General features: G+C 55.4%; 2 protein-coding genes across 3 annotated transcripts; one reads left to right on the top strand and one right to left on the bottom strand.

Annotated features, from left to right (window-relative positions):
• Positions 1 to 506: 506 nt before the first annotated feature.
• LOC103767183 (green-sensitive opsin) lies at positions 507 to 5,073 on the bottom strand. Of its 2 annotated transcripts, none has more exons than XM_029962519.1 (5): positions 4,430 to 4,835; positions 2,557 to 2,725; positions 2,019 to 2,184; positions 1,668 to 1,907; positions 507 to 663 (listed from the first exon to the last, which is right to left on the bottom strand). In XM_029962519.1, the coding sequence occupies exons 1-5, from the start codon at positions 4,788 to 4,790 to the stop codon at positions 514 to 516; spliced, it is 1,086 nt and encodes a 361-aa protein (XP_029818379.1). In that variant the 5' UTR covers positions 4,791 to 4,835; the 3' UTR covers positions 507 to 513. The 2 variants fall into 2 exon arrangements, with proteins under 2 accessions (XP_029818379.1, XP_017935097.1); XM_018079608.2 differs by lacking the exon at positions 507 to 663 and adding an exon at positions 1,291 to 1,487 and having other exon boundaries at positions 4,430 to 5,073.
• Positions 5,074 to 14,880: 9,807 nt separating this feature from the next.
• Positions 14,881 to 19,971, top strand: MLN (motilin). The gene is made up of 5 exons (XM_018079690.2): positions 14,881 to 14,902; positions 16,749 to 16,874; positions 18,223 to 18,339; positions 18,969 to 19,077; positions 19,835 to 19,971. The coding sequence occupies exons 2-5, from the start codon at positions 16,758 to 16,760 to the stop codon at positions 19,840 to 19,842; spliced, it is 351 nt and encodes a 116-aa protein (XP_017935179.2). The 5' UTR covers positions 14,881 to 14,902; positions 16,749 to 16,757; the 3' UTR covers positions 19,843 to 19,971.
• The last annotated feature ends 4,468 nt before the right edge of the window (positions 19,972 to 24,439 follow it).

Here is a 24,439-nt window from a genome sequence, read left to right as displayed (position 1 = left end):
AGCGAATTCACTGACACAGGGAATGATTTTTCCCTGACTCTGCCAATTCCATAACGACGCTGACTGGAAGGGCCCCGCAGGGAGGGGAACTTGAACTCTGCAAAAAGCTCTTTGCTGAAGTTTTATTTAAGGTTACCTGGGGAAATCTTAAATATTAAAGGATGAAAGCCAGCGGCTGTTGGTGGGCTGGCAGTGAGGGCTGTGGGGCAGCAGCAGCACCAGCTGTGCCCTGTTCCTGTCTCTTTTTGCCTCTAAACCCCTTGGGTGCTCCAGCTAATGAGGCTGTCACCTTGTGGGGATGGTCTCTGCTCTCCCCCTTGATCTGGGCTTGCCTGACCCACAGCTCCCCCCTCCACAGCTTTTGGGGCAGCTCTGGGCTTGTGTCTGCAACAGCAGCATCGCATGTCCCCAGCTGGCCACCGGTCCTGTCACCGCAGCCCAAGAGAAAGGACAAGGACTGAGCATCTGTGGTTTTCTCTGTGCTGCTTCTGTTTATTTCTTATTTTTTAATCCCTACTTCTTGCCTGTAGACGTCCTTGTGCTGACGTGGCATCGTTTATTTATAAAATATGTACAGGAAAGCGCCCGGTACCAGCCCCACCCTCCAAGGTTGGCCGTGCGTGTCCAGCCGGAGCAGAGGGGGAAGGAAGGTGGTTTCTCTGCCTCGGAGCTGGGAGGAGGAGGAGAAAGGAAAGGGCTGAGAAAGATAGAGACTTCAAAGAATGTGAGCAAATATTTACAGGTTCCAAGACAAAAAAAAAATATATCTACAGTGTTGTCTTGGGGATGGAGGGAGCAGGGCTGGAGGCGAAGCTCGTGGCTCCGTTTGTTACATTGATTTATGGGATTGTGGGAATTGATTCCCGGCTCTGGCCAGCCCCGGGCTTGGGCCCCGCCGAGGGGCACCCGGGGCCACCCTGGCCATGGGGTCCTGCTCCCAGGGGCTTCCAATGGTGCTCGGTCAGGATGCTTTGGGTTCTGGATGCTCCCGTGGTGCTCCCTGGAGCCCAGGGAAGGGGGAGCTGGTGGGGAGCACGTCTCAGGGAGGACAATGTTGCAGATTGGGGTTTCTCTCTTTGAACACAATTTGAACCAAGCAGGGGGTGCTGGGCTGGGGGCAGGTGGGGACAGTCCCCTAAGGTGCCCTGGGAGCTGGGGCAGGGCCCGGGGGTCCCTCTGTGTCAGTGGTGGAGCAAAGTGCCCCGGGGTTGCAGGGTGGGGGCTGCGGGGGGGTCCACTACGCAGGACGTTGCACAGCCAAATTCTTGTGCAGGGGAGGGGCACGAGGGGGGGTGTGGCCGTTTGTTTGAATCCCCGAGCTCGGCAGGTCAAACCCAGTTCAAACTGTCCATGGTCTATGCGGGCGATACTTGGCTGGAGGAGACGGAGGAGACCTCGGTTTTGCTCTGGGATACGGCGGAGGAGGTTTCATCATCCCCAAAGGGGTTCTTGCCGCAGCAGATCGTGGTGATCATGCAATTACGGAACTGAGGAGGGGAGAGAAATGACAATGTGGCACCAAAAGCCTCCAACAGCCCCTGAACTTGCTGCTGCCCCCAGACTGAGATTCAGCCCCTTCTGGGGAGGAGCAACATGACTGGGGTGACCCCAGATGTGCTGGTCAGCCCAGGGCAGAGGCTCACCCTGCGTGCCGTGGGACATCTCACCTGTTTGTTCATGAGGACGTAGATGATGGGGTTGTAGAGGGAGGAGCTCTTGGAGAAGAAAGCAGGCACTGCCATCAGCGTGGCCGAGAATTCCGCTCCCTTGTTGGAGAAGATCCAGAAAGCCACCACGGCGTAGGGCGTCCAGGCCATCATGAAACCCATCACCATGAGGATCACCATCCGTGTCACCTCCTTCTCTGCCTTCTGGGTCGTGGCTGATTCCTGCTGCTGGGCAGCTGCCTGTGGGCACAGCGGGAGGTGAGGGGCCCTGCAGCTTTCCAGCCCTGCCCCACCACCCCTCTGCTGCCTGAGCTGCCTGTCCTGGCCCCACTAATCCCCTCCCAGCGTTACCTCTCGGACTTTGCAAACGAGGCGCCCGTAGGAGGCGAAAATGATGATGACGGGGATGAAGAAGTGGACGATGAACATGTAGAGGACGAAGGACTCGTTGTGGAACTCGGGGTTGTGGGTGTAGTAGTCAGGCCCGCAGGAACACTGCATCCCCTCTGGTATGTACCTGTCAGGGAGAAAGGCTGGCATCTGCACCTGGACCCTCCCTGGGGGCAGCAGGAGGGGCTCAACCTTGGGACCAGATTCCCTGAGGACGGGGGATGCTGGAAGGTGGCACGTGTGGTCTGGGTGGGCTCCTCTGTGCCCCTTGCCCGGGCCTTGCTGGCCCTGCAGCCCATGGCTCCCGCAGGGCTGGCACCAGCTGTGCCAATGTGCTGCCCTTGGGCACTCAGTGCTGGCTTGTTGTGACATCCCTGCCTCCCACAGGCAGCGGGATATTTATTTCCCTCTGCCCAGGCTGAGCACTTTCCTGCCAGGAGCCCCCTGTGGACGAGGGATGCTGAGAGCTGCTGCTGCTGCTGAGCATCCTGAGACTCACCTGGACCAGCCGAGGAGGGGAGGGGCAGCGCAGGACAGGGCCATTATCCAGGTGAAAACGATGCCCAGCATGGCATGGGTGGAGGAGAAGCGGAAGTTGCCCATGGGTTTGCAGATGACGATGTAACGCTCGATGGCCAAGACCACCAGGGACCACAGGGCAACCTCGCCTGCGGGAGGGAGAGGGAGAACTCAGAGCCCCTCTGGGCTTCGTCTTCCCCTTGTTGGTGAGGAGAAGAGCAGAGGGAACCGAGGGGCTGGGGATCAGCATGGGATAACCAGCATTCCTACTGAGTAACTGGGAATCTCCCGTCCCTAAGGTGCAGGAGCTCTGGGAGCCGAGGGGTGGGACTGCACCACAGCGAGAGGTGCTGGCAGAGGAGAGATCATCCTGGGGTTTTAATAGATTAAAAATCATGGGGGTGAGTCCCACCTGGGTGTGAGGAAGCACAATTCCCAGTGATGATGCCAGATGCCTCCCAACCTGTTGATCCCTTTAAATGTGTGTTTCATGAGCCTTCCGCTGGCGCTGCATCGGGGGAGGTGTGGGGGGGCCGTGTGGGTGGGTGTGCGTGCACATGTATTTATGAGGGATAATTAAACTTCGGGGGATTGGGAGCGTTTAGTGGTGCTGTAAGCCTGCTAATGCCCCCAGCTGTGATAATCTGCTGATAACTACACCCTGTGCTGGGATTCGCTGGAGACCTGCTGCTCGCACAGCGACTGCTTCCCATCCAACTTTCTTCCCTGTGAACAGGAGCCTCCTCCTTCTCTGGGAGATGCAAACACTGGAAAGGCAAATAATGCTGCCCAGGAGCCCCCAGGATCACCCAGCAGAAATGGTGCAGACCTGTGTGATCATCTCACCCCAAGACTAAGCCCTTCCTTGGCTTGGATCAGGACATTTAGCTGCCTTTCCCTGTCAGAATATCCACAGTTTTTAAATGTATGTATTTTCAGGTCAGCGTCATTGTGGGAAATCGCCCCACTTAGAGGAAAGCAAGCAAAGTCCTCGTGGTGGTTCTGCATCTTGGTAGCAAGGACTGTTGGCTGTCAGATCCATCACGAGGTGCTGTGTGGGCACGGGGTGCCAAGTGAATTCTCCCTGTTTTCCACAGGGCTTTCTGCAGGGGCGAAGTGTTGGTGGCACTTGTGTCCCTGAGAAGTGCCATAAGGAGGCTCCCAAGGGCACCCAAATTTGGTGCAACCAGGACAGAGCTGAGCCATTGCTGTGGAGCCTGGGAACCACCCTGGATCCTCCTCCCCCTCCACTACTGTTCTCTCTGGTTGGGAGCTGCTCCCTCTTCCTTTTGCCTCTAGATGAGCTGTGAATCCTGTCCATGCCTGTACCTCTTCCGTGGGGTTCCCCTCCTGAGGGATATCTCTTCCTGCCCTGAACCCTCCATTTTTGCCCAAAAGGGAAGTCTTTTGGCAAAGAAATAATCACAGAACCATTAAGGTTGGAAAAGACCTCTAAGATGACTTGTCCAGCCCTGTGCTTGGTCCGAGATGTTTGGCAGTGATTCAGGGACGTGGTGTGGTCATGCCTGGGGGGTCTCTGAGAGCCACCTTGGTGTGAGACCCATAAATGCACCTGACCAGTGTGGCCAGGTGACCCCAGGTCGGACCCTGCAAACAGCGATCCCTTCCCAGGGCTCCTTTCCTTGCCGCTGCCTGGCTGGTGATGGGGTGGAGGCTTCTTGGGATCAAGGTCAAGCATGCATAAAGCTGTTTTCCTCCCCAGTTTTAGGCGCGGGGAAGCAGTGCCTGCACGGCGAGCTCTGCCCCACACAGCGACGTGGGATGGCCCGACAAGGGGCAGGAACTGGGCTCCCAAAGCCCCGAAGAAGCCCCAGGCCCTCCCCAGCCCTTACCTCCCAGCGTGGCGAAGAAGCCCTCCACGGCACAGCCGGTGGGGCCGAAGATGAAGTAGCCGTTCCAGGCGGTGGTGAACGTGACGGTGAAGCCAAAACAGGCCATGAAGAGATCGGCCACCGCCAGGTTGACCAAGATGTAGTTGAGCGGCTGCCGGAGCTTCTTGTGTTTGAAGGTGACCAGGAGGGTGAGGAAGTTGATGGGGAAGCCGGTGGAGATGAGGAAGAAGATGTAGACGCAGACGATGCGGTATTTCCAGGGCTCGGCCAGGTAGTACTGGGGGTACTCGAAGGGGCTCCGCACCACCCCCGTCTTGTTGGACATAGGCACGTAAAAATTGACACCCTCCGTCCCGTTCATCCTGCCCACCCTGCGCGAGCCGCTCTCCCTTTGGGGCTTTCTCTAATTAATTTTGCTTCGACCCCAATTAACGAGAAAAAAGCCCCACCCCCAACCCCCAGTGCGGAAAAAACCCACCCAAGTAGAGGATTCCCCCCCCGGTCCCGAAAATGAGCGGGTCAGGGGCAGCAGGAGCCGAGGGGACGGGAGGTGGTGGCTGTGCCGCGCCGGGGGCTGGCGGTGCCCGCGGGCCAGGGAGGTTTTATACCCTTGGGCCCCCTCGAGGGAGCACGGGGGGGGCCTGATGAGGGGCTCGGCTAACTTTGTGTGACAAGGGCAACGGGATTGAGAGGGGTTGATGGTTTAAGCACCCTCTAAGCAGCCAGTTGGCCCCAAAACCTGCATTAAAGCGTATTAATTGCCATTAAGTGTTTAATATTGTTTAAGGAGTTGGGGGGAGGAAGGATGGGGTGGGGAGTCCTTGGGAAGGGGAGCAGAGGTGGGAGAAGCAGTGGGAAGTTTGGGAGCGGCCGTTTTGGGTGACTGATGTGGAAATGGAGCCGTTCTGGGGTCCACAGTGTATCACAGGCTTTGGGGAGTCCCTGAGTGCCTGGAGGATCCCATGGGAAGACTTGGGGACTGGGGACTGCCCAGTTCTGCCCCACTGACCTTGAGGAGGTCACTGGGGGAAGACTGGATTGAGCTCTGTGGGTCTGAGCTGTTGGCTTAGCTCTGTGTTTTGGGTGCCTGGTTTTGGGGGCTGCTGGTGTGGATACCTGTCCCCATCACAGAGCAAATCCAGGCTCTGCTGGCACAGCCAAGGGCCACCTCTGTGCGAGGAGATGGGCCAAGGCAGGAGGGGAAACCACTGCCCATCCCAAAGGCTGCAGTCCTGGTAAACGCAGTGTTTTGGGGCAGGTCTGGTTGTGCCAGAGGACAAAGGACTTAGCAATGATGTCCTGAATTCCCTCCAGAGAGAGTGCAGAGAGACCAGCCCAACCTGGAAGAGCAAGTAGGATGGAAAGAAGCTTCTCCCAGTCTCTCAGCACTGACTGTGGAATGTGGGATCCCCATTCCAGGACACACGAGGCCGTGAAACCTTCCCAGCAGGATCAGTGCCAGCTTGGAGCACCAGTGCTCCATCTCATCCAAGCTCTTCCCCATTTCTTCCTTCTGGGTCATGGGTGCTCCTTCTCCAGGAGGCCTGGCTAAGGCGCCTTAGGAAGCTCTTCCCTTAATCCCTGACATCTGGGGCGTTAGCGCCTGATCGGATAACGGGGTAAGCTCTCAGCCTCCTCCTCACCGCTGCCCTCCACGAGACACGCATGGAAAAAGTCAGCGTTGTCCTGCAGGATGAGGGAGGCCCTTCTGCAAGGCTGGAGCCTCTCAGAGCCGGGGCACGGGAGCGGAAGGCTCAGGAGGGTGGGAGGGATGGATGGATGGATCGTGTCCTAATCGCTGATCCAACAGCAGCAGAACTGGGACATGGCCAGAGGAAGTGGGTCACACCAGCCTCAGGTGCCCTGGGACAAGGACTCCCCATGGGATGGCTGTGCCTCTTGGAATTATCTCACCCCACAGCCTGTGAAACCACCACTCATGAAATTCTGGGTCTAAGTCTTCCCTGAGGGGAAGAGCTTTTTGTGGAGAAGTCCCATGGCCCTGGAAGCTGTGCATCCATCTCGATTCCAGTGTGTCCCTCCCAGCTTCCATGGGAGAAAGCAGCTCTCTTCAGCTACAATATTTCACTGTGATGGCTCACCTTCAACCTTGCAGTTAGCACCAGGAGCACCTGAAAGCTCTGGTGTTTCTCCAAGGTTTTACATGTGGACACAAGTGTCTCACGGGATTGTTAATTTTCCCCTCCCATCTCTGAGACTTCCTGCCACCTCTTTGTGTGTCCTGACTTTGCCTGAAGAGTTGAGAGCTGTACAAGGAAAGCACAGCTATGGGAGAAGGGGGCACTGACAGGTCTGGGTGCTGAGGGAAAGGATCAGCAGTACTTTCTGCAGAGGGACTTTTCCTGGCTCAGCAGATCCCCTCCACTCTCTTTAACATGAAGTGTGGTCCAGGTTTGGCTTCATGCGTGGTCCCCAGGAACCTTTCACAGAGAGAGAACTGCCAACAGACTGTCAACAAGATCCAGACCGGGATGTTTCCCCTTTTTGGAGCTGGCTGTGGGGCAGGTAAGCCCGAGTCACCCCTGCAGTGCCACAGGGGCTGTCCCTGCACAGGTGTCCTCGTGGACTCCCCAGTGCCCTGAGCCAGCCCGGGGTGTGGGTCAGTGGATTTAGAGCTCTCCCGGGTCAGCACAGCCGGAGCAATTCCGGAGGCCTCGAATAAACCCAGTGCAGGGAAATGACACCGGCGAGGATGGCTGGTTCCTCCAGGACGTGTCCTGAATGCAACCTCGGCTCCTGCTGCATCTCTGTCTCAGAAATGGAAAGCGATGGCTTTAATTTGGTGTCTCTTAGCAGGGCAACTTTACAGGCTGTTCTTGCTCCTGGAGAGCTCTCGGTTGTGTTCTGTGCTGACTCTACGACAAAAAGGCAACAGCAAATCCCAGGCCTTGGCTAATGCAGGAGGAGAGGTTTGCTGCCTTTGTGTTTGTCCTCAAGAAAAGGGTTTTCCTCCCCCTTGCAGGTTTTCCTGCCCTGCCAAGCGCTTTGAGATGAGCTTGTCTCTCCTCCGTTGTTTGTTCGCACTCTGCGTGACGGGCCCTGAGCTGCTCTGGGCTTTCATGTCCTGTGTAAAGCAAGAGCTGATGGTTATAATCAAATAACTGATTTCACAGAGCTGATACAGCTGGTTGGCAGGGCTCAGCGACAGGCAGAGCAAACCCCGGGGGAGGTGGGTTCCTGGAACCCTTTGTGGTGCCTGTCCCTTCCCCTGTGCCCAGCTCTGCACCAGGGCTGGGCACAGGCAAGGGACCCACCTGCCCACGGGCACAAAGGGAACAACTGGCAGAGCAAGATGGAGAGAAATGCAGAAGCATAACCAATCAGTCATGAAGCAGAAGCTTGAGCTTAGATTGTGGTGCTGGGCTGAGGCTCAGCCCCCTGACCCTTGGCCACGAGCACAGTGCTGCCTGCACGGCCGTGCTGAGCTTCCTCTGTGCTTCTGACTACTTTTGCAATGTGCTGCCCCAAATCTCCCTTCTGGAGGGGCTCGTTCCTCCCCAGTGGGCAGGGGAAGAGGGAGGAAGGTGCCTTGGTGCCCCGGCTGCCCTGGGAAGACCCCATTTCCTGGTATCACATTGCAGCCACGCGCGGCCGCGGCGCTGAGCCGCTTACGCCGGACTTGGGAGCTCCCTCGCCAGGAAAGGGGTTAAGGAAAGATAAAGCCAGAGCGTTATAGAGACCATATGGAGGGGAAGAAAACCCTTTATCCTGTAATTGGATTCGCCCTGCCGTGGAGGTGAGGCTGAGTGGAGCTGACAGGCCGTGATGGGCGAGGCGCTGCCAGCCGCCCGTCCAAAGCAGGATGTGTGTGCACAAACTTGTAGATCAATCCATTAGAGTGGATCAAATAGATTTAAACATGTGGCAGGGAGAAGGAGGACACAGATGTATTTACAATTTGGTTCAGTGGGCCCTCCCTCCCCCAGCAGGGATTACCTGGGCCGTGGCAAGGGCTGTGCCCTCCAGTGGATCCATTCAGGACAGGGATCTGGGGGTGCACAGGGAGCTCCTTTGTCCTGTGCCCTTGCTTCTGTCCCAAAAAATAAGGGTACACAGAAGACTGTTTCCTGTCTCCCACCCACAAGGTTTGGGCAGAAGGGACCCCACTTCCCATTTTCCTCTTTTCCTGCAGGTTCCCCATCACCATCCTGCTCCAGGCTCTCCCCCAGAACAGCCTCACAGGAGTGGATACACTGAGCCATAAAGCAGCTGGGAAGCAGGAGAGCTGCACCACGCCAACCTCTTCTCGTGGTATTTGCAAGCAGGCAGGCCCCTGTCAGCTCCCAGGCTTTTCCTCCCTCTGCTGATCCAGGTAATGTCTCAACAAGCACCGTAGGATTTCCTTGGAGAGACAGCCAGTCTTTGGGCCCTGTCATTCTCTTGCCAAGGAGCTGAGCAATCCCAGCTCAGCTGTGAACCTGCTCTGCTCCGTGTGGTGCTGTCAACACTCCTCCCTCAGTGACAACCCGGGGCTGCAGCAGAGTGGGCAGGTGTGCAAGACAGTCCCCCAGCCCTGCAGCACCGCGGAGGAGCCGCCGGCACAGCCACTCTGGCACAGCCTGGCACTGCCTGCACTGGCACTGCCTGCTTTGGCACTGCCTGCATGCTGGGGGCTGTGCAAGGGACCAAGCTGTGCTCTGACAGGGTGATGGTGAAGATGCTCTGGTGAGATCTTCCCATCTTGCAGGCTGGAGTCAGTCCCTCGCTGGGATGTGTCCTGGTTCATGGGCTGCCCGAGCCAGGCAGGCGTTAGGCAGGAGTTCCCTGGGAGAGCTGGGGGTCAGGGATCTGTGTCCAGCTCTTCTCTCCAAGCTTTCCTGCACCTGACTAATGGCAGGTGCTTGACTGCAAAGTCAGAGGGGCAGAAGGAGGGTTTTTATCTAATTCCAGAGGGATGGATGTGCCCAGATACCCCCTCCCTCCTTCTGCAGTGTCCACTCTGTTGCCATGGCCCAGCCTTCAGCCCGGCTGAGCAGCCAGAAAAGGGGGTTCAGGCACACAGAAACAATCCAACTCTTTTATTTTTAATTCGTAAATCTCATTTGAAGTGGAACCCTGTTATTCCTGAGGGCCTTGTAGTGGCTGCTCCCAGCCCTCCACGGTGATGCTCTACACACGCTGCTTCGTTTTGTCATAACTGGGTCAATTTATTTCTTTCCTTCCTAATACAAGCCTTTGGTTTTCTCAGTGGAAGCCTGGAGACTGCTGTGACATGGGCAGCTGGGTTATAATCTTTTGGGAAACGGTACAGAGGAAATTTGGGGGTTGCCTGCTTGTTTTCTCTTTCCAGCAGGGCTGTTCCCTGGTGCCTGGCTGGGCTGGCTCCTCAGTCCAATGTCCCCATGGCACCCTGAACAGCCAAATCGGTGTCCCAGCTCCTGCAAAAACCATGTCCTGGTGGTACTTTGGGTGTCCTGGGGAGAATCCCTCCTGTCACTGCCCTGGTCATGCCCCCAGCCAGCTGCAGAGCCCCATTCCCTGCCTTCTGCCCCATTCCAAGGCCCCTACTCCTCTTGCTGGTGGCCGAGGGTCCTGCACCGCAGGTCATTTTTGTCCCCTTCTTGCCATCCCTGCTCTAAAGCCTTTTATGGATTTGCTCCAGACCAAATGTGTCTGTCCTCTCCCTGTGTCCTTCATCCTGTAATTGGATTCTCTTCTTCCATCCAGCCCAGGCCGGGTTCCTCCCCATCCCTTTATGTAACAGTTCTGGCTCTGGCTGCGCCGCTTGGGGCTTGACCTGCAGCAGTGAATCCCACGTTGGTCCAGCAACCCTTTTCTTGTGCAGCCCCTGCTCCTCCTTTTCCTTCCCCATGGGCTCCCTCCATCCTCTGCATGGCTCGTGCCTCAGCTCCAGCCCTGCAGGATCGCTCCGAGCGCTGCCGGGGCTCCGGAGAGCAGGAACGCGAAGGGCCCGTGCAGAGGAGCAGGGCACGGGCAGGACTGTCTGGGAAAATGATGGATATTTCCACTCCTTTCATTAATATTTATTCTCCTTAATTCCCAGTCTTTAGTGTTTAGCTCTCTAAAGCTTTTGTGGTTGAGAGGCTTTCGCTGAGGTTGCTGTTCCAGGCCTGAGCAAAAGATCCACGGATTAAATGGGTATTTTATCAAATGTGAGTCCTCTGCTGGGATCAGATCTGCACAGGCCCCACTGTCTCTGCAGCACTTTCTGTGGCTGTCAGAGTTTTCCATCTGGTTTTCCTGGCCCCATGTCCCAGCAGGGATAGCAGTGCTGCTGTTCCCTGGTCCCCAGGTCTCTCCTGGGGTCACTCACAGGGAGCACATTGACCTGTCACCTGCACCGTCTGTTTGTCACCCCAAGGCATCTGACCCTGATTCCTTGTTCTTTGCAGGATGAACTGGTGCCTTGGGAGCCAGAATGGAGATGAAGCAGCAGCAAACCCCAGACACAGATAACCAGCCACTGAGTGCTGAGGGCTGTGGGACGAGCAGGGTGACTCCAGTGAGGGTCTGACAAATCCTGGGCAGCTGGCACCAATCTGCCACTGTCCCAGGACACCTACTGGCAGCTGGAACCACTGACCACAGCAATGGCTGTGCCTCTTCTTTCCCCCCCTCTTCTTTCTTTCCCCCCTTTTTTCCCTGCCCTTCTTTCCCCCGGGGTGGGCACATGCCTGGCCCATGTCCATGGTCACCTGCAGATCCTGGGGGCTGGATCCCTTCCCTCGGGGACACACCTGGCTGCACTGAGCTGGGCCTTACCTGAGTGCCCCCCCTGCAGTGGTGAGCACAGGGCTGGGTTTTGCCTCCTGTGTGGGAGCAGGAACATCATCCATCATCCCCCTGCTGCTGTGACAGCCCGAGCGGCCCCACAAACAGCCACTTAATGCAGTTCGTGGTGCCTGGGTGTGTTGTCTTGCAGTGCTTAACCTGATCCGCTGGTGTTTGATACGGGAACAGCAGGAGGGAAGGAGGGAGCGAGAAAATAAAAGGTCAGTGGGTGCCTGGAGTGTGTAAAAGCTGAATTGCACTTCATCAAATCTAATAAATATTCCCTGTGAGCAGGGCAGGGACCTCTTTTACTGAAATGCTGAGCGATTTCCCTGCCTTTGAGCTCAGCCCAGGACTTGGATTATGGGAGATCCCAGGCTCTCCCACCACCTACCCAGGGTCACCAGCACCCCAGAGAGACAGAGGGGTGCCCAGGGAGGGCACCCAGTCCCACAGGATAAGCCAGTTACAGCCCCTCACTGTGCATGAGGCTGCATCTTCTACCATTCCTAAAAATATTCCTGAGCCTTCAAGTGCAAACTCTGTAGCTTGGATTTGAAAACCAAAATGGGAACAGCTGAGCTGCATCCCATCGTGTTCTCTCACCTCCTCTCCTTTCTCTCTTCACTTCTTCCAGCTTGGGGAGAGGATGGCAAAGGAGTGACCAAAATGCAGAAAAATGAAGCAAGGAGACATTTTACTCTTGTTTATTTTGTTCCTTGATTGAGAGAACAGGAAGTGTTTATTAGCACAGAAATGTATTTTATTAGAAAAAGGGATTTTTTTAATGCATCTTCTCACTCAGCCAGGAATGGCCATGAATTACCCTGAATTACACCAGAGCCATGGGGAGGAATCCGAGTGGGACCAGGCAAGTTTGGGGACAGGAAGGGTGACATTGGGCCCTTAAAATATTGATGCTGCAGATTAACACACGTTTTAAGCCTGTGAATTCTGCAAATGTTTATCGAGCATTAGTATTTGGAAAACTGCACTAAAATTTGCCACTGGTGCTTTTACTCATTAGGAGCATTCAGAGCCTGTGAAGTCTGTAACACATCCATGCAGTGACAGCAGCTGGAGGATGTGCCTGGGCTGGCAAAAGGAGATTTCTGCTGCTGCTTCCCGAGCCCAAAGTGAGCCCCTTCCCACGCCGACCTCGCTGTGTGACTGCAGCCATTCCAGCAGCAGAGCCTGCACCAGGTTTTGGACTCATCTGATGCTGGGCAAAACCAATTCCACGTGAGTGGGGTGAGACAGAGATTCCTGTGAGCTCCAGCAAAGGGAACTGGGCCTCGGTGATGTGTTTTTTCCAAGCCTGATGGCTGCTGTGGGTCTGGCAGGGCTGTGGGAGGAACTGGCCCTGCATAAAGCCCTGTCCCCCCTTCCCAGCATGCCAGCTCCATCCAGGCAGCTTGTTGGATATGGGGGGAAGAGGGTGATGTGGCCCACGAGGGCTCTTGGAGCTCTGGTGCTCACCCCCAAACTGGAAGCTTTGCTGGGGACCCCCCAGTGCCTGCCCAGAGCAGGAGGGGGGATTTCAGTGCTCCCCAGTCCCCCACGTGCTCCCCACCACTGCAGAGGCCTGGGGCTGAAATTCAGAGTCATCCTGGCTCTGATCTCCTGCTTCCTGCAGCCACTGCCAAACACCCCGAGCCCAGGGCGGCTTGGAGGGGAGAGACAGGGCATGGAGACAAATGCTCGGTGCCTCTGGCACGGGGAGCTCGTCCCTCCCTCGCTTCCCTGACACTGCAGTTGATACATGGCTTAATGGACTGCACTTCCACTGCCAGTTTCCAGAGAAAATTACTTCCAATTATGCCGAACGTTTAACTTCAGGAACAGGCAGAACTGCACCGGCCCCATCTCGCACATCACATTTCTGCTGAACTTCTGACCTCTGCTGTGGTTTGGCACCATAACCCAAGGGGAGTTTTGGGGGCTGCAGGTTGCAAACTGTGCCAGGGCTGCAGCAGGATGGAATTTTTGCATGATAATGCTGGCAGGGAGATCTCCAGCTGGGATTTTTTATTTTCATTTATCCTCGTTTTGCAGAGACAATGGGAATGTGCCAAAAGCTGCGTTCATGGACTGGGCAAACCCAGAGCCAAGAGGTGCCTGTTGCTCCCACCCACTCTGGCGCTTCCACTGCAGACTTGGAGTCAGATCCCTTATTTTCAGCTCCATGATTCCTTCCTTTCTGAGCACTCTTGCATAATTAAGAGGTGAGGCTGGCAGGCAGCATGCAGCTAATACAGATATGATTAATTTTCATCTGCCTGTTTGATTTGGAAGGTTGTCCTTTCCGATGCCGAGGCTCCGTTGCAGATGGATGGAAAGCTGCCAACCAGCCACATCTTGGAGGGACGAAGGGACAAGACATGGGAAAGTTTAGTGCTCTGAAAAAGTGACCTTTCTCGGTAACTAATTTGTCACTTCCCAGCACCATCTGCTGACTTGTCAGCTGCATCCATCATAACCAAGCAAAAAAGGACTGGAAAAGTCAATTAAAATGAGAGCCGGTGTCAAATGGGGTTTGTGCAAATTGTTTAGGAAAGGGAGGGGAGAAACCCCCCCTGTGGTGTGTGTAAAGTTCTTTCATCACCCCACACATGGTCCCAGGGACAGAAGCTGTGCTGACGCCTCTGGGAGTTTTCCAGCTCGGCCCCAGCGATAACCTGCCAGGAATGCAGGGGAGCCAGGAAGCACCTTAGTGACAGGCACGTGTTCTGCAGGGGGGCTCTGGCCCAAATCGAGTGGTATTGATGGCTGTGACAGCAGCAGGCCCTTGTGGCCCCGGGGGTGTTGGTGTGGTATTGACTCTCCGTGCTGGAGCCAGGTGACAAATGTCATTCCCGCGGCTCGGCCGCCCCTGTTCTCCCGCACACACTGCCCGGCCAGGCAGGAATGCTGTGCACTCCCTGCTCTCACACCCCATGGGGCTGCTTGATGCAGATGGATTTCATTGCCTCCCCTCGTTCCCCCCTCCTGTCTCTCGCCTGGCTGCTCTCAGGTTCCTCATGAACAGCACCAGGATGTGCCTGGCCTGATCCCAAACCCTCCGGCATCAGCTCCTGTCCGAGGGTCTCGGGGGAGCACAGAGGGGGAGAGAGATGTCTGGAGAGGGATGTCAGTGCAGGGTTTATGTCCCTGAGGGGGACCTGTGTGCCCAGGACTGGGAAAGGCTCGATGAGGGTGGGAAAAGGGGCCACGGGAAGACTCAAAGTGGCAACTTTGACATTATTGTGATTTGTCAAATGCAGTGGAAATATAATAATATAATAATGACACAGGTGTCATTTTATTGCTGGTATATTCACACGGTGAAAACTTCACCCTGCAGGGCTCAGGATCTACAAAGACAAGGCAGGAGAGAGGAATCTCTCCATGTCATAGGTGGGGAAGCAGAGGCAGCAGGAGATCTGTCTGGGACTCACTGAGAACTGCTGCCAGCCTGGAGCCAGAACCTGGGGAGGGAGCAAAGGGGATCTGCCTGGAAACGAGGAACTCCTAAAAATCCAATGCTGATAACAACATTCCCTGCCTGGGAAACCCGTTTCCATGCAGGCCAGGAGCCTCCTGGCAGCTGGACAGGGGGGCACCTGCGCAGGTGAGTGACTGCACGTGGATATAAAGGGAGGAAGGCCAGCAGGAGCACCCAGGAGGGAACAGCAGGGAGAAGAGCTCTGACCTCCAGCGTCCCGTGGCTGCACTGCCCAGGTAGGTGCACGGTCCCTGCTGCCACACCTTGGGGGGGTGGGCACTTGGTGGGCACTCAGATGTGCTGGTGCTCCTGGCATGTCTTGGCCCCAGCAGAGAGAGCTCCGAGGAGGAGGAGGAGGGAACAAAAGCAATGCTGAAACAAAGGGGAAGGTGCTTTTGGCTCCCTCCCCATCACAGTAGCATTGATTCCAGCAGCTCCTGCCTCCCTCCCTGCCATGGGCACCCAGCAGGCACCAAGGCTGCAGAGCACAGGTAGCCCGGGTGCCCCCTGAGCTCAACTGACAAAATGAGTCACAGGCAGGTCCTGCTGACAGGAATGACTGGATTTTTTGGAAGACAGCTCCGTAGATAAACATCCTGCCTTGTCACTGTGCTCACGCGGGCTGTTCACCCCTCCTGCCCCAAACTGCCATTTCTCCCCCGTTCACAGGGGGATGGGCAGACCTGGCACCCCCTGTGGTACTTTGTTGTGCTGATGCTGAACTTGGGATCCTCCTGCTTTGTGTTTTCCCTCTGGAGCTGGGAATTCACTACCAACAAAGTACACTCTGCCTGGAGAGGCTGAGCGAGAGATCTCTGGGCTGGGAAACATGTCCTGCCTGCAAAATAAGGGAGGGCCACTCAGAAAGGACATTTTTTGACTGAAGAAGTGTGTGTGGGTGTTTCTGTGGGGGAAGAGGGAGCGAATCAACTCCCAAAGGGATAGTCAAGCTGAGATGAAGGTGGTGACGGGGTTTATTTCTTTGTACACAGCAATATTTTACTACAGTGATAGAACAAATGAAAAGGCACAAAAGATTGATGCTGTTGAGGTAACACGTTACATTGCAAGGGGAGAGCCTAAGAAATCCTGTCCTGATCCCTGCAGGAAATGATGCTTCTGGTGGGACACCCAGGGTGATGTCCCAGGGCAGGGGGACCTTGGGGCTGGGGTGCCCCAGCGTGGGTGGGCAGGGGGAGATGGCCCCAGTGCTGCCCTGAGCAGTGAGGAGAGGATGTGACTGGCAGGTGCTATGGAAAGAGAATATTTATTAACTTCCACTGGCCATCGGTTCAATACCAGCTGATATTTATGGCAAATCTAATTCAGGAGTCAAATTTGACCTAACAATGTCTTTTCAATAATGTCCAAACCAAGAGGTTGCCGAAACTAATTAAGGATCAGGCTCCAATCAGGTGAAGTAGTTAAGCTGTGGGACCAGACTTCATTAAATCCATCTGGGGAGAGTATTTTAATATTTAAAGAGAACATTTAACGTTTACGTAAGTCCTCTCCTGACGAGAAGTCACAGTTAAATCACTCCAGAAGGTGGTTTTTAGAGCCCTTTATTCCAGGCTTATACAGAGCTGGGCTGGCAAACACCTGGCAAGCACCTTTCTCTCTTGGACCCAATGAGGCTTCTTAAAAGATCCAGTCCACCAAGGCTTCCAGGGGTGAGGAACAGCAAACCAAAAATTAACAAGACAGCTGTCGTGGTTTTTCTCTCTCACAGCAGCACAGTCTCCCGTGCTGGCAGTGGGACTGATGGGAGTGTTTTGCTCTGGATGTGTGAGAGTCTCACTCCAGCAGAGCTGGAGGGAGGCTGGAGCAGCACTGCAGGGCTGGGCTTGATGTCCCTGGAGATGGTGCTCAAGAACAAACCTGTTTACACAAACAGGTTGGAGAAGAGAATTGTCAGTCAAGACACTTCTATTCTCAGCTCGGGAGCTACTGGAAGAGTAAATATACCTCTGGTTAGCTGGGGGGTGAATTTGATTGCAGCTGATGCGAGGCCAAAGGGATTTCTGGTCGAATGTCCCTGTCCACACTTTACCCTGGTGTCTTCTTTCCTGTGTTGTTCAGACTCTCACGATGGTTTCAAGGAAGGTGGTGGCCAGTTTGCTCCTGGTGTACCTGGTGTCTCTGCTGGCTGAACAGGCTGAAGGCTTCATGCCCTTCTTCACCCATAGTGACTTCCAGAAAATGCAGGTAACCCCTCCAAAATGTGTTGAATAATCCAGGAAAGGTTCTTCTCCAGCCCTCACCCCTCAGACTCTGCAGGTGCCACTGTCACCCCATCCCCTGCCCCTCCTGTTTCCCTGGAGACACTGTGATCCAGCCCATCCCACACTCCTCCCAGAGTTCAGGGCAATGGGGGAGGACAGAGACAATTCCTAAGGTGTGAGACCAGAAAGGAAGAGCCTGGACTCCTCTCCATGAGGTCTGACAGCCCTGTGTGGGTTATCACCTGCAGCCCATGGGCTCATTTTTCCTTCCTCTGTGCTAGTGGCTGTAATTTTTACAGCGAAGCTGCAGCCTCCCATCACCACAGTGACGGGTCTTTTGTTGCAACAAATAATTAACCATCCTCCGGATGGTTGTCACCTCTGGGACGTGCAGAGAGAACGTTTTTGCTTTTGATGTGAAACTAATACTGTTGAGAAGTGTCAGGCAGGCTCAGAGAACTGCATCTTCTGAAACACAGCCCGAGTGAGCTTCCCCCGCAGTGCAGAGCCCATTGATGCCGGGAGAAATCCTATTTCCAACACCCATCCCCTCACTGGAGGGCAATTCTTCCTGTGGGGAGCACAGTCATCCCTCAGTGTCCTCAGGAAGGATGGGGGGACCCATGCACGCTCTCCAGTCGATTGTTCATGTGTCACAGCCCTTGTAGCTCCATGTCTGCCAGGGACTGAGGGTCTTCTAGATGTGTGTGGGTGAACTCTGTCCCCCAAACGCTGCCCCTGCTCCTCTGAGCATGTGTCTGTCATATTCCAAAGCATCTCTGGCTTTTTCCTTTGTGAATAAAGGGAGGGCCCTGAAGCCAAGTTTGGCCCCATGACTGGTAAAGGACTGACATTACAGACCTGCAGGAAGGCTGGTAACACACAACCTCTGCCCAGAGCTCTCCACGTGCCATGAGCCTGTGCAGGGCTCAGTTAAACTTCTTGCCAGTGCCCCAGAACAGAACCAGGTCTCTGGGCCAGCTCAGTGAGGTCACTGTCCTCAGCTGATGGTGTCACCTTGCACTGATCAGCAGTGACACGAGTGTCCTGTTCACTGCAGACCTTCCCTCTCCACCCTGTAACCCGACCTTACTCCCACGTGCAGCCTCTGCTGCATGGCAGCATTTCAGCCCCCAAGGCCACGCTGGCCCTTCCTGAGGCCCTGGGGGGATTCCACCTTGGCTCCAGGCAGTGGTGAGACCTCCTGTGCCCTGGTTCTGTGCCCAGCACTGGGGGTTCCTGGCTGTGGTGCAGAGCAGGTCTGGGACCCTCGGGATGTTGTGTCCCAGCATCACTGACTGTGCCACTTGCTCTCTGCTCTGATGCTGCAGGAGAAGGAGAGGAACAGGGGAGGGCAGAAGAAATCCCTGAGCTCCCTGCAGCAGCTGGACGAGGAAGGCTCCTCTGAGCAGCCCGGTGTGGGTGCCAGCACGGCCAGGGCCATCCAGGTATGCTGAGCCATTGGACTCTGAGGAGCCCACGAGGACACACAGGGGGGGACAAGGAGCCCAGGAGGTGTCCTCTGCCAGCCCTGCCAGGTTGCCCCAGAGAAAGGTTTTACCTCCCCCCTGTATATAATCTTGGACACTCAGCAGCCAGGTCACCCCTGAGACCCACCTGGCTTCTCCCTCAGGAAAATGGAACCATGAGGTTTGCCTTTGCCACTCAGTGAACCCCAGCCAAGTTCAAGGCAGGGATTCCCAGCTCTGCTTCAGCTCTGGGGTTAACCTGTCACCTTCTCACCCAGCTCCAGCTGTGCTGCCCAGTGTCACCTCTGATCCCACACTTCTCTGCACTGGCAAGACCTTACTTATAAACTTGGGCCCATGCAGCTGCACTCCCCAAAGTCTGTATACAGTGCAGAAAATGGACAATTTTAGGGATTTAAGTGCCAGGCTAAGCTCTCAAAGACATGTTTGCCTGGTTACCAAGTCTGAAAATTGTGCTTTTCCACTTGAACACAGGGAACTCTTTGCCTGTCTGTGCAGCCACTCCCGCAGGGAGCTTGGCTGTTCCCAACCTGCCTCCCTCTGCTCTCCTCAGCTTTTCCTTCTGACTTCTCTGGCTCTCTCAACAGCAGGCTGTTCCTGTCAGACCTGGGATGTGGCTCACCCCAAGGCAGCTGGAAAAATACCAAGATGCCCTGGAGAAAGTGCTGGCAGAGCTGTTACAGGACACCCCAGACGGTACTGTCAGGAGGCTGATTTCTGCCTTGGGAATTCTGCCTTTGCCTCCCCTCACCAGCTCACCAGCACGGAGACATTTATATTCCCCAGAAGGGCTTTTGTGTCACATTTGCTCACTTTACAGAGCCCTCAGAACCCAACCACTCCCCTCTGGGAAGGTTATTTCTTCGTAAGGTGCTGCCTGTGCCCTGGAGCTGAGATTGGCTGTCAGCAGCAGCACAGCCCATCCCAGCAGCTCCCCTCGGTGCTGTTTGCCACTTCCCTACTCCTCCCCAAATGTCCTCAGTCTTCAGGGAGCATTTTCCAAAAGGGTTTATAATTCCAGCTGCACCTGCAAGGCAGCTCAGCACCTGCAGCCAGCTCAGAACACCAGCTCCCTGCATGGGGGCTTAACACTAACACTTAATTACACCCGAATTTGCTGCAAATCCTCCTTTTCCTTTGGGCTCAGTGTGTGGGAACTGCAGCAAATAAAACATCCAGGGGCAGTCTGCTGTGCAGCTCTTCCTGCCTGCAGATTAAGGGATTGGTGGGATGGGTCTCCCCAGAGTTATATCTGCACCTTTGCCTTTTTTGGGACATGTAAGCCCAGGTAAGAGGATCCTGCTCTCCCTGTGAGGGTTGTTCTGCCTGTGCTGATTTCAGTTTGCTTTTGAACTTTTACTTTAGGAGATGAGGAGTGGGAAACAATATAGAAAGCCCTGAAAGACTGAATGATAAATTTAAGGACACTTGTGCTTTCCTCTTTTCTTTTTAGCTGATTGATATCTGCAGAATCAGAAGAGAAAGCGCAGGAGCTGCTAAAGCTGAAAGATTCCACTTATGTAAACGAAATCTGTAAGAGATTAACAGCAAAATCTGAGGTGAGATAATAAAATGCGCAGCACAATTAAACGGAGGATTTGTGTCTTCAATCCTTCGTGCTTCTCAGCCAGATGGAGAAGTGTGGGAAAGGAGAGAGGGAGGGCTCTGGGTTCTAAAGAACATCCCCATCTTCCTGAGCACTGCTCGGGAGTCAGTCCTGTGAGGAGCAGCTGAGGGAGCTGGGGGGGCTCAGCCTGGAGCAAAGGAGGCTCAGGGGGGACCTTCTGGCTCTGCAACCCCCTGACAGGAGGGGGGAGCTGGGGGGGTCAGGCTCTGCTCCCCAGGGAACAAGGGACAGGAGGAGAGGGAACGGCCTCAGGCTGTGCCAGGGGAGGGTCAGGTGGGACAAAAGGAGGAATTTCTCCATGGAAAGGGTGGTCAGGCACTGGAAGGGGCTGCCCAGGGAGGTGGAGGAGTCCCCACCCCTGGAGGTGTCCAAGGAAGGAGCTCTGATCTGCAGCTCCTGCCTGTGCTCCAAACCCCTCACATGCCCCCTGTGATATGAACAGCACTGTGAGGAGTCCGTGTGCCATGGCTGTGCCAGGCCCAGCACGTGGCAATGACACCGGGCTCTGCCCTCATTGCTGCCTCTCAAATGCACCCGGAGGTGAAACTGTAATTCCACTTGAACATCCTGCTCTCCATTTCCATACCTTTGGCTAATTTTAGAGCTGCTCCTCCATGCTGGCAGCAGGAAATCCAACATATGTAAAGTAAGGATGGATGAGATCAATGGTTTGTACGTGCATTTATCCAATTCCAATCCAATTTTACCCTCCCAACCCAACCCGAGTTCTGTTCTCGCTGAGCTCATTCCAATAGCTCTGTTTGTGCTGGAACAACACCCCTCAGCGTGTTCTGCCATAACCAGCCCTCGGGAGAGGAGAGATCTCCCAGTGCATAATGGAACATCCAGCACAGCGTGGATTACAGCTCTAATGTTTGATCCAAAGGCACACTCCTTGTCCAGGGACTGATCAGCTCCAGGTAGCTCCTGCTTTTTTGGGTTTGCTGCTGAGACAGGGTGAGCTGTGAAATCACTATAATGACTCTGAGGGGGAGGAAGATGGGAAATAATGCATTCCATTAGGCTGGAAGTGAGAGCAGCCTCGGCTGTTGGGCTACAGGAGCTCAGTCTGCAGTGGAGTGACATCCATGGAAGGGCCAGCATAGGAATCACTGGAGGAGCTGCATCACACTTACCCCGGTGTGCAGCCAGATCAGAGACAGGCTGTTGGCTGCAGGGGGGACCAGAGAGACCCAAACCTTTACTCCAGGTATGATTTTGCCCTGCTACAGGAAAACAAGGAGAATTTCCCCCTGAGGGGAAAACTGCTCCTAAACCCCCTGTGTGAGCTCTGCTGCAGCTCAGGGCTGTCCCTCCAGTGTGTCCTTGGCCCAGCTCCTTCACTCCCACCACCTCCCAGACTGACAGCTCCCCTGTGCCAGCCAGGAAGGAAAGTTTTCCAGTGACAGCAGGAAAGAAAGTGAACATGAGCCTCTTGGATTTGCTTCCTGGACCATTTCCCACCAGGGTGGTGTGAGGCTGACGCTGTGGAGATTTCCACAGGGAGATTCACCACTGCAGGGATCTCTCCCTCTGCTCTTACACTTGGACCCAGACAAGCTGCAGCAGCAAGGGCTGGCTTTGACCCATCGGTTCTGCCAGTGGCTCTTCCCAGTTGTCCTGGCTATAAATCCCAGCTCAGGACATAGGGCTGGTAGTGACAGTGGCTGTAGGAACGCCTGTCCTGCAGCAACAACTGTCTTGTCCAAACAGGCACCAAAGTACACAGGGACTCCAGCTTTTGGAGCTGAATTCCTTCCACCCTCAGGGGCTTGAATAGGAGAAGCAGAACCTCTGCTGGAAGGAGAAGATGGATGGACCCCAACCATTGCCCCAGGCACAACTCCTGTTGTCAGAGGAGCTCTGGTTAAGAAGGAAATGTTCTCCAGGCTGCAGGACAGACGGTACCCCCGTGCCCTGGAAGGTGCTTTGGTGGCAGCAGCACCCAGGCCCACCTGCAGGCAGGCAGGAAGAATTTGCTGCTCCAGAAACCAGTTTCATGGTGGGATGAGCAGCCCCACAGTCGGTGGAGAGAGGCAGGGAAAGAGGAGAGAAGAGAATGGAGTCACCTCTGACTTTCTAACATAATAATCACTCAGCAGGGCGAGGACAGGGGCTCTTGGGTCACACCTGTGCCACTGCCGTGAGTGACAGGGTGATAAATCGGCACAGTCGGCTCCCGAGTGAGACTCGACACTTCCCCGGTGACATATGTGGGACTGTCACCCAAATGCCATGGCTGAGGAGGGGGGATGGCGGGGTTTCAGCAGCCCATCAGCCGGGAGGGGAAGGGCTCAGCTGCTGCCTGTGGGTTTTGGGGTGCAGCCGCTCCCCTCCTCACTGTGTGAACAGGGAGCAGATCTATTCCTGTCCCTCTGTCACACCAGGCCTGTCTCTGCTTCCAGAGGAGGAGCAGACGGTGCCACACGGCTGCTCTTCCCAGCTGGCATCTGAGTCAGTGCCAGCAGGTCTGAGGCAGCTTCTGGGCTCGCAGGGAAGGTGGAGGATGCCCCCTCCTCGCTGTCCCAGCTTCCCAGGATATTTACAGCCAAGAGATTCAGAGCTACACCGGGGGCTGGGAAACTGCCTTTCAACAGTTGAGCATCGCCGAGCTCCCGGCAGCCCCTGCTGCTCCCAGAGCTGTGAGGATGATGAGGGGGCTGCAAAAATAGGAAATCCACTGCCAGGCTCATCACCGGCACTGTGGGCAGGGGGACAGGAACGAGGATTGTCCACGGGGATATGGGCTGAGAGGAGGAGGCCTCTCTGCTCCTGCTGCCTCCCCCATGGGAGCCTTCCAGCTACCTTCCAGGGAAGGCAGGGCTGCTCCCATGGGTTGCCTTGTTAGGGAAGAAGGGTTGTGGATTCCTCTCCACAACTAAGAGGCCTGCCAACCTCCCTTCTGAGGAGGAATCACAGCTTTCCCCCCATCCTCCAGTTCTCCAACACCATTCCCATGTTCTCCCCTTCAAAAGTTCATGCAATGAGGCTGCTGGACCAAACTCTGGCCAGGAGTAACTTCCCTGACTGACAGAAACTCAAGTTGAAAAGACAGGTTCGGGGCTTTTGCTGTTGCCCTTTTTCTCCAGAACAAGATGAGTTCATGTGATTCCTGGGTTTGCATCAGCTCAGGCTTGGATGCCAGCACTGATCTGCATGTCTGGGCAGAGCTTCTCCAAAGCGAGAGCTGTGAGCTCACAGAATCTGTGTAATATTCTAATTCCTCATTTACATTAGACCCCGCTCCACATTATGAGCTGTCAGTGGTGCTTTGCTGTTGAGCGCAGGGGAGGCTCAGCTTGGCGTGTTCATACTTCCCAGTGGAGCTGAGTTTGCTCTTGTAATGGGCTCCCTGGCCTCTACTGAGGATATATTTGCTGTTGCCAACCAGATGAACAAATCTCAGCATCTTGTTGCTGCTTTCTTGGATAAACTGGGGAGAGGGAGGTGAACTTTGGAGCCCTGAACAAGGAAGAGGGTCCCGAAAGAAGGATTAGCAACAGGATGAAAGGACATGGCCTCAAGATGCATCAGTGGAGGTTCAGGTGGGACACGAGGAGGCATTGGTGGGGTCAGGCATTGGAAGGGGCTCCCAGGGAGGTGGTGGAGTCCCCATCCCCGGAGGTGTCCAAGGACGGACTGGACATGGCACTCAGTGCTCTGGGCTGGGGGACAAGGTGGGGATTGGTCATAGGTTGGACTCCATGGTCTTGGAGGTCTTTTCCAACCTCAGTGATTCTGGGATTCATGTCAGGAATGCACAGCTCAGCTCTTCCCGTCTCATCCAGGCCAAGCATCCCCCCGAGCCTCCCACTCCTTGTGGGTCCCATTCCCAAGGGACCACGGCATGTCTCCCACTCCGGTATCACACCTCGATCCCAACACCAGCGGCACACGTCCAGCCTGTGCATTCATCGCCGCTTTCTCGTTATCTTTAATTAAATTCCGATATTACGCCACAGTATTTCAGCCACTGTCATTACTTTCTTTAGAGGCGGGAGCAGGAAAAAGCAATTACTGCACATCACTGCCCTGCCAAAACAAATTTACAAGTCGACGCTTGGTTCTGCTGTGTTGTGCTGTGGAGCGTGCGGGGACCCTCCTTCCCGGGAATTATCCCTGGGCTCCGGCCCCCGATCCCACGAAGGCGCTGGCCGGGCCCCAGCCGCTGGCGGAGACTTGGCAGCGGTGAAGGCAATGTGTGTGGGGCTGGCAGATGGCTGGGAAAGACACATTTTTGGGGAGAACGGCCCTGAAAGCGTCAGAACATCGGTGTGGCTTGGTCGGGGTGAGGTGGGAGATGCTCGAGGGGGGGACAACCCGTCACTGTCGCGGGCGGTGACACTGGCCGACCCCAGCGCTGAGGCTGCTTTTGCCCTTTGCTTTCCCCATTTCTCGCCCCTTCTCCCCTGTCCCGAGGGGAGCAGCAGC

This window comes from Manacus vitellinus, unplaced genomic scaffold (genome assembly GCF_001715985.3).
Source record: "Manacus vitellinus isolate BGI_N305 unplaced genomic scaffold, ASM171598v3 scaffold_47_pilon, whole genome shotgun sequence".
Classification (NCBI taxonomy): Eukaryota; Metazoa; Chordata; class Aves; order Passeriformes; family Pipridae; genus Manacus; species Manacus vitellinus.
This window is presented reverse-complemented; position numbering and strand designations above follow the sequence as displayed.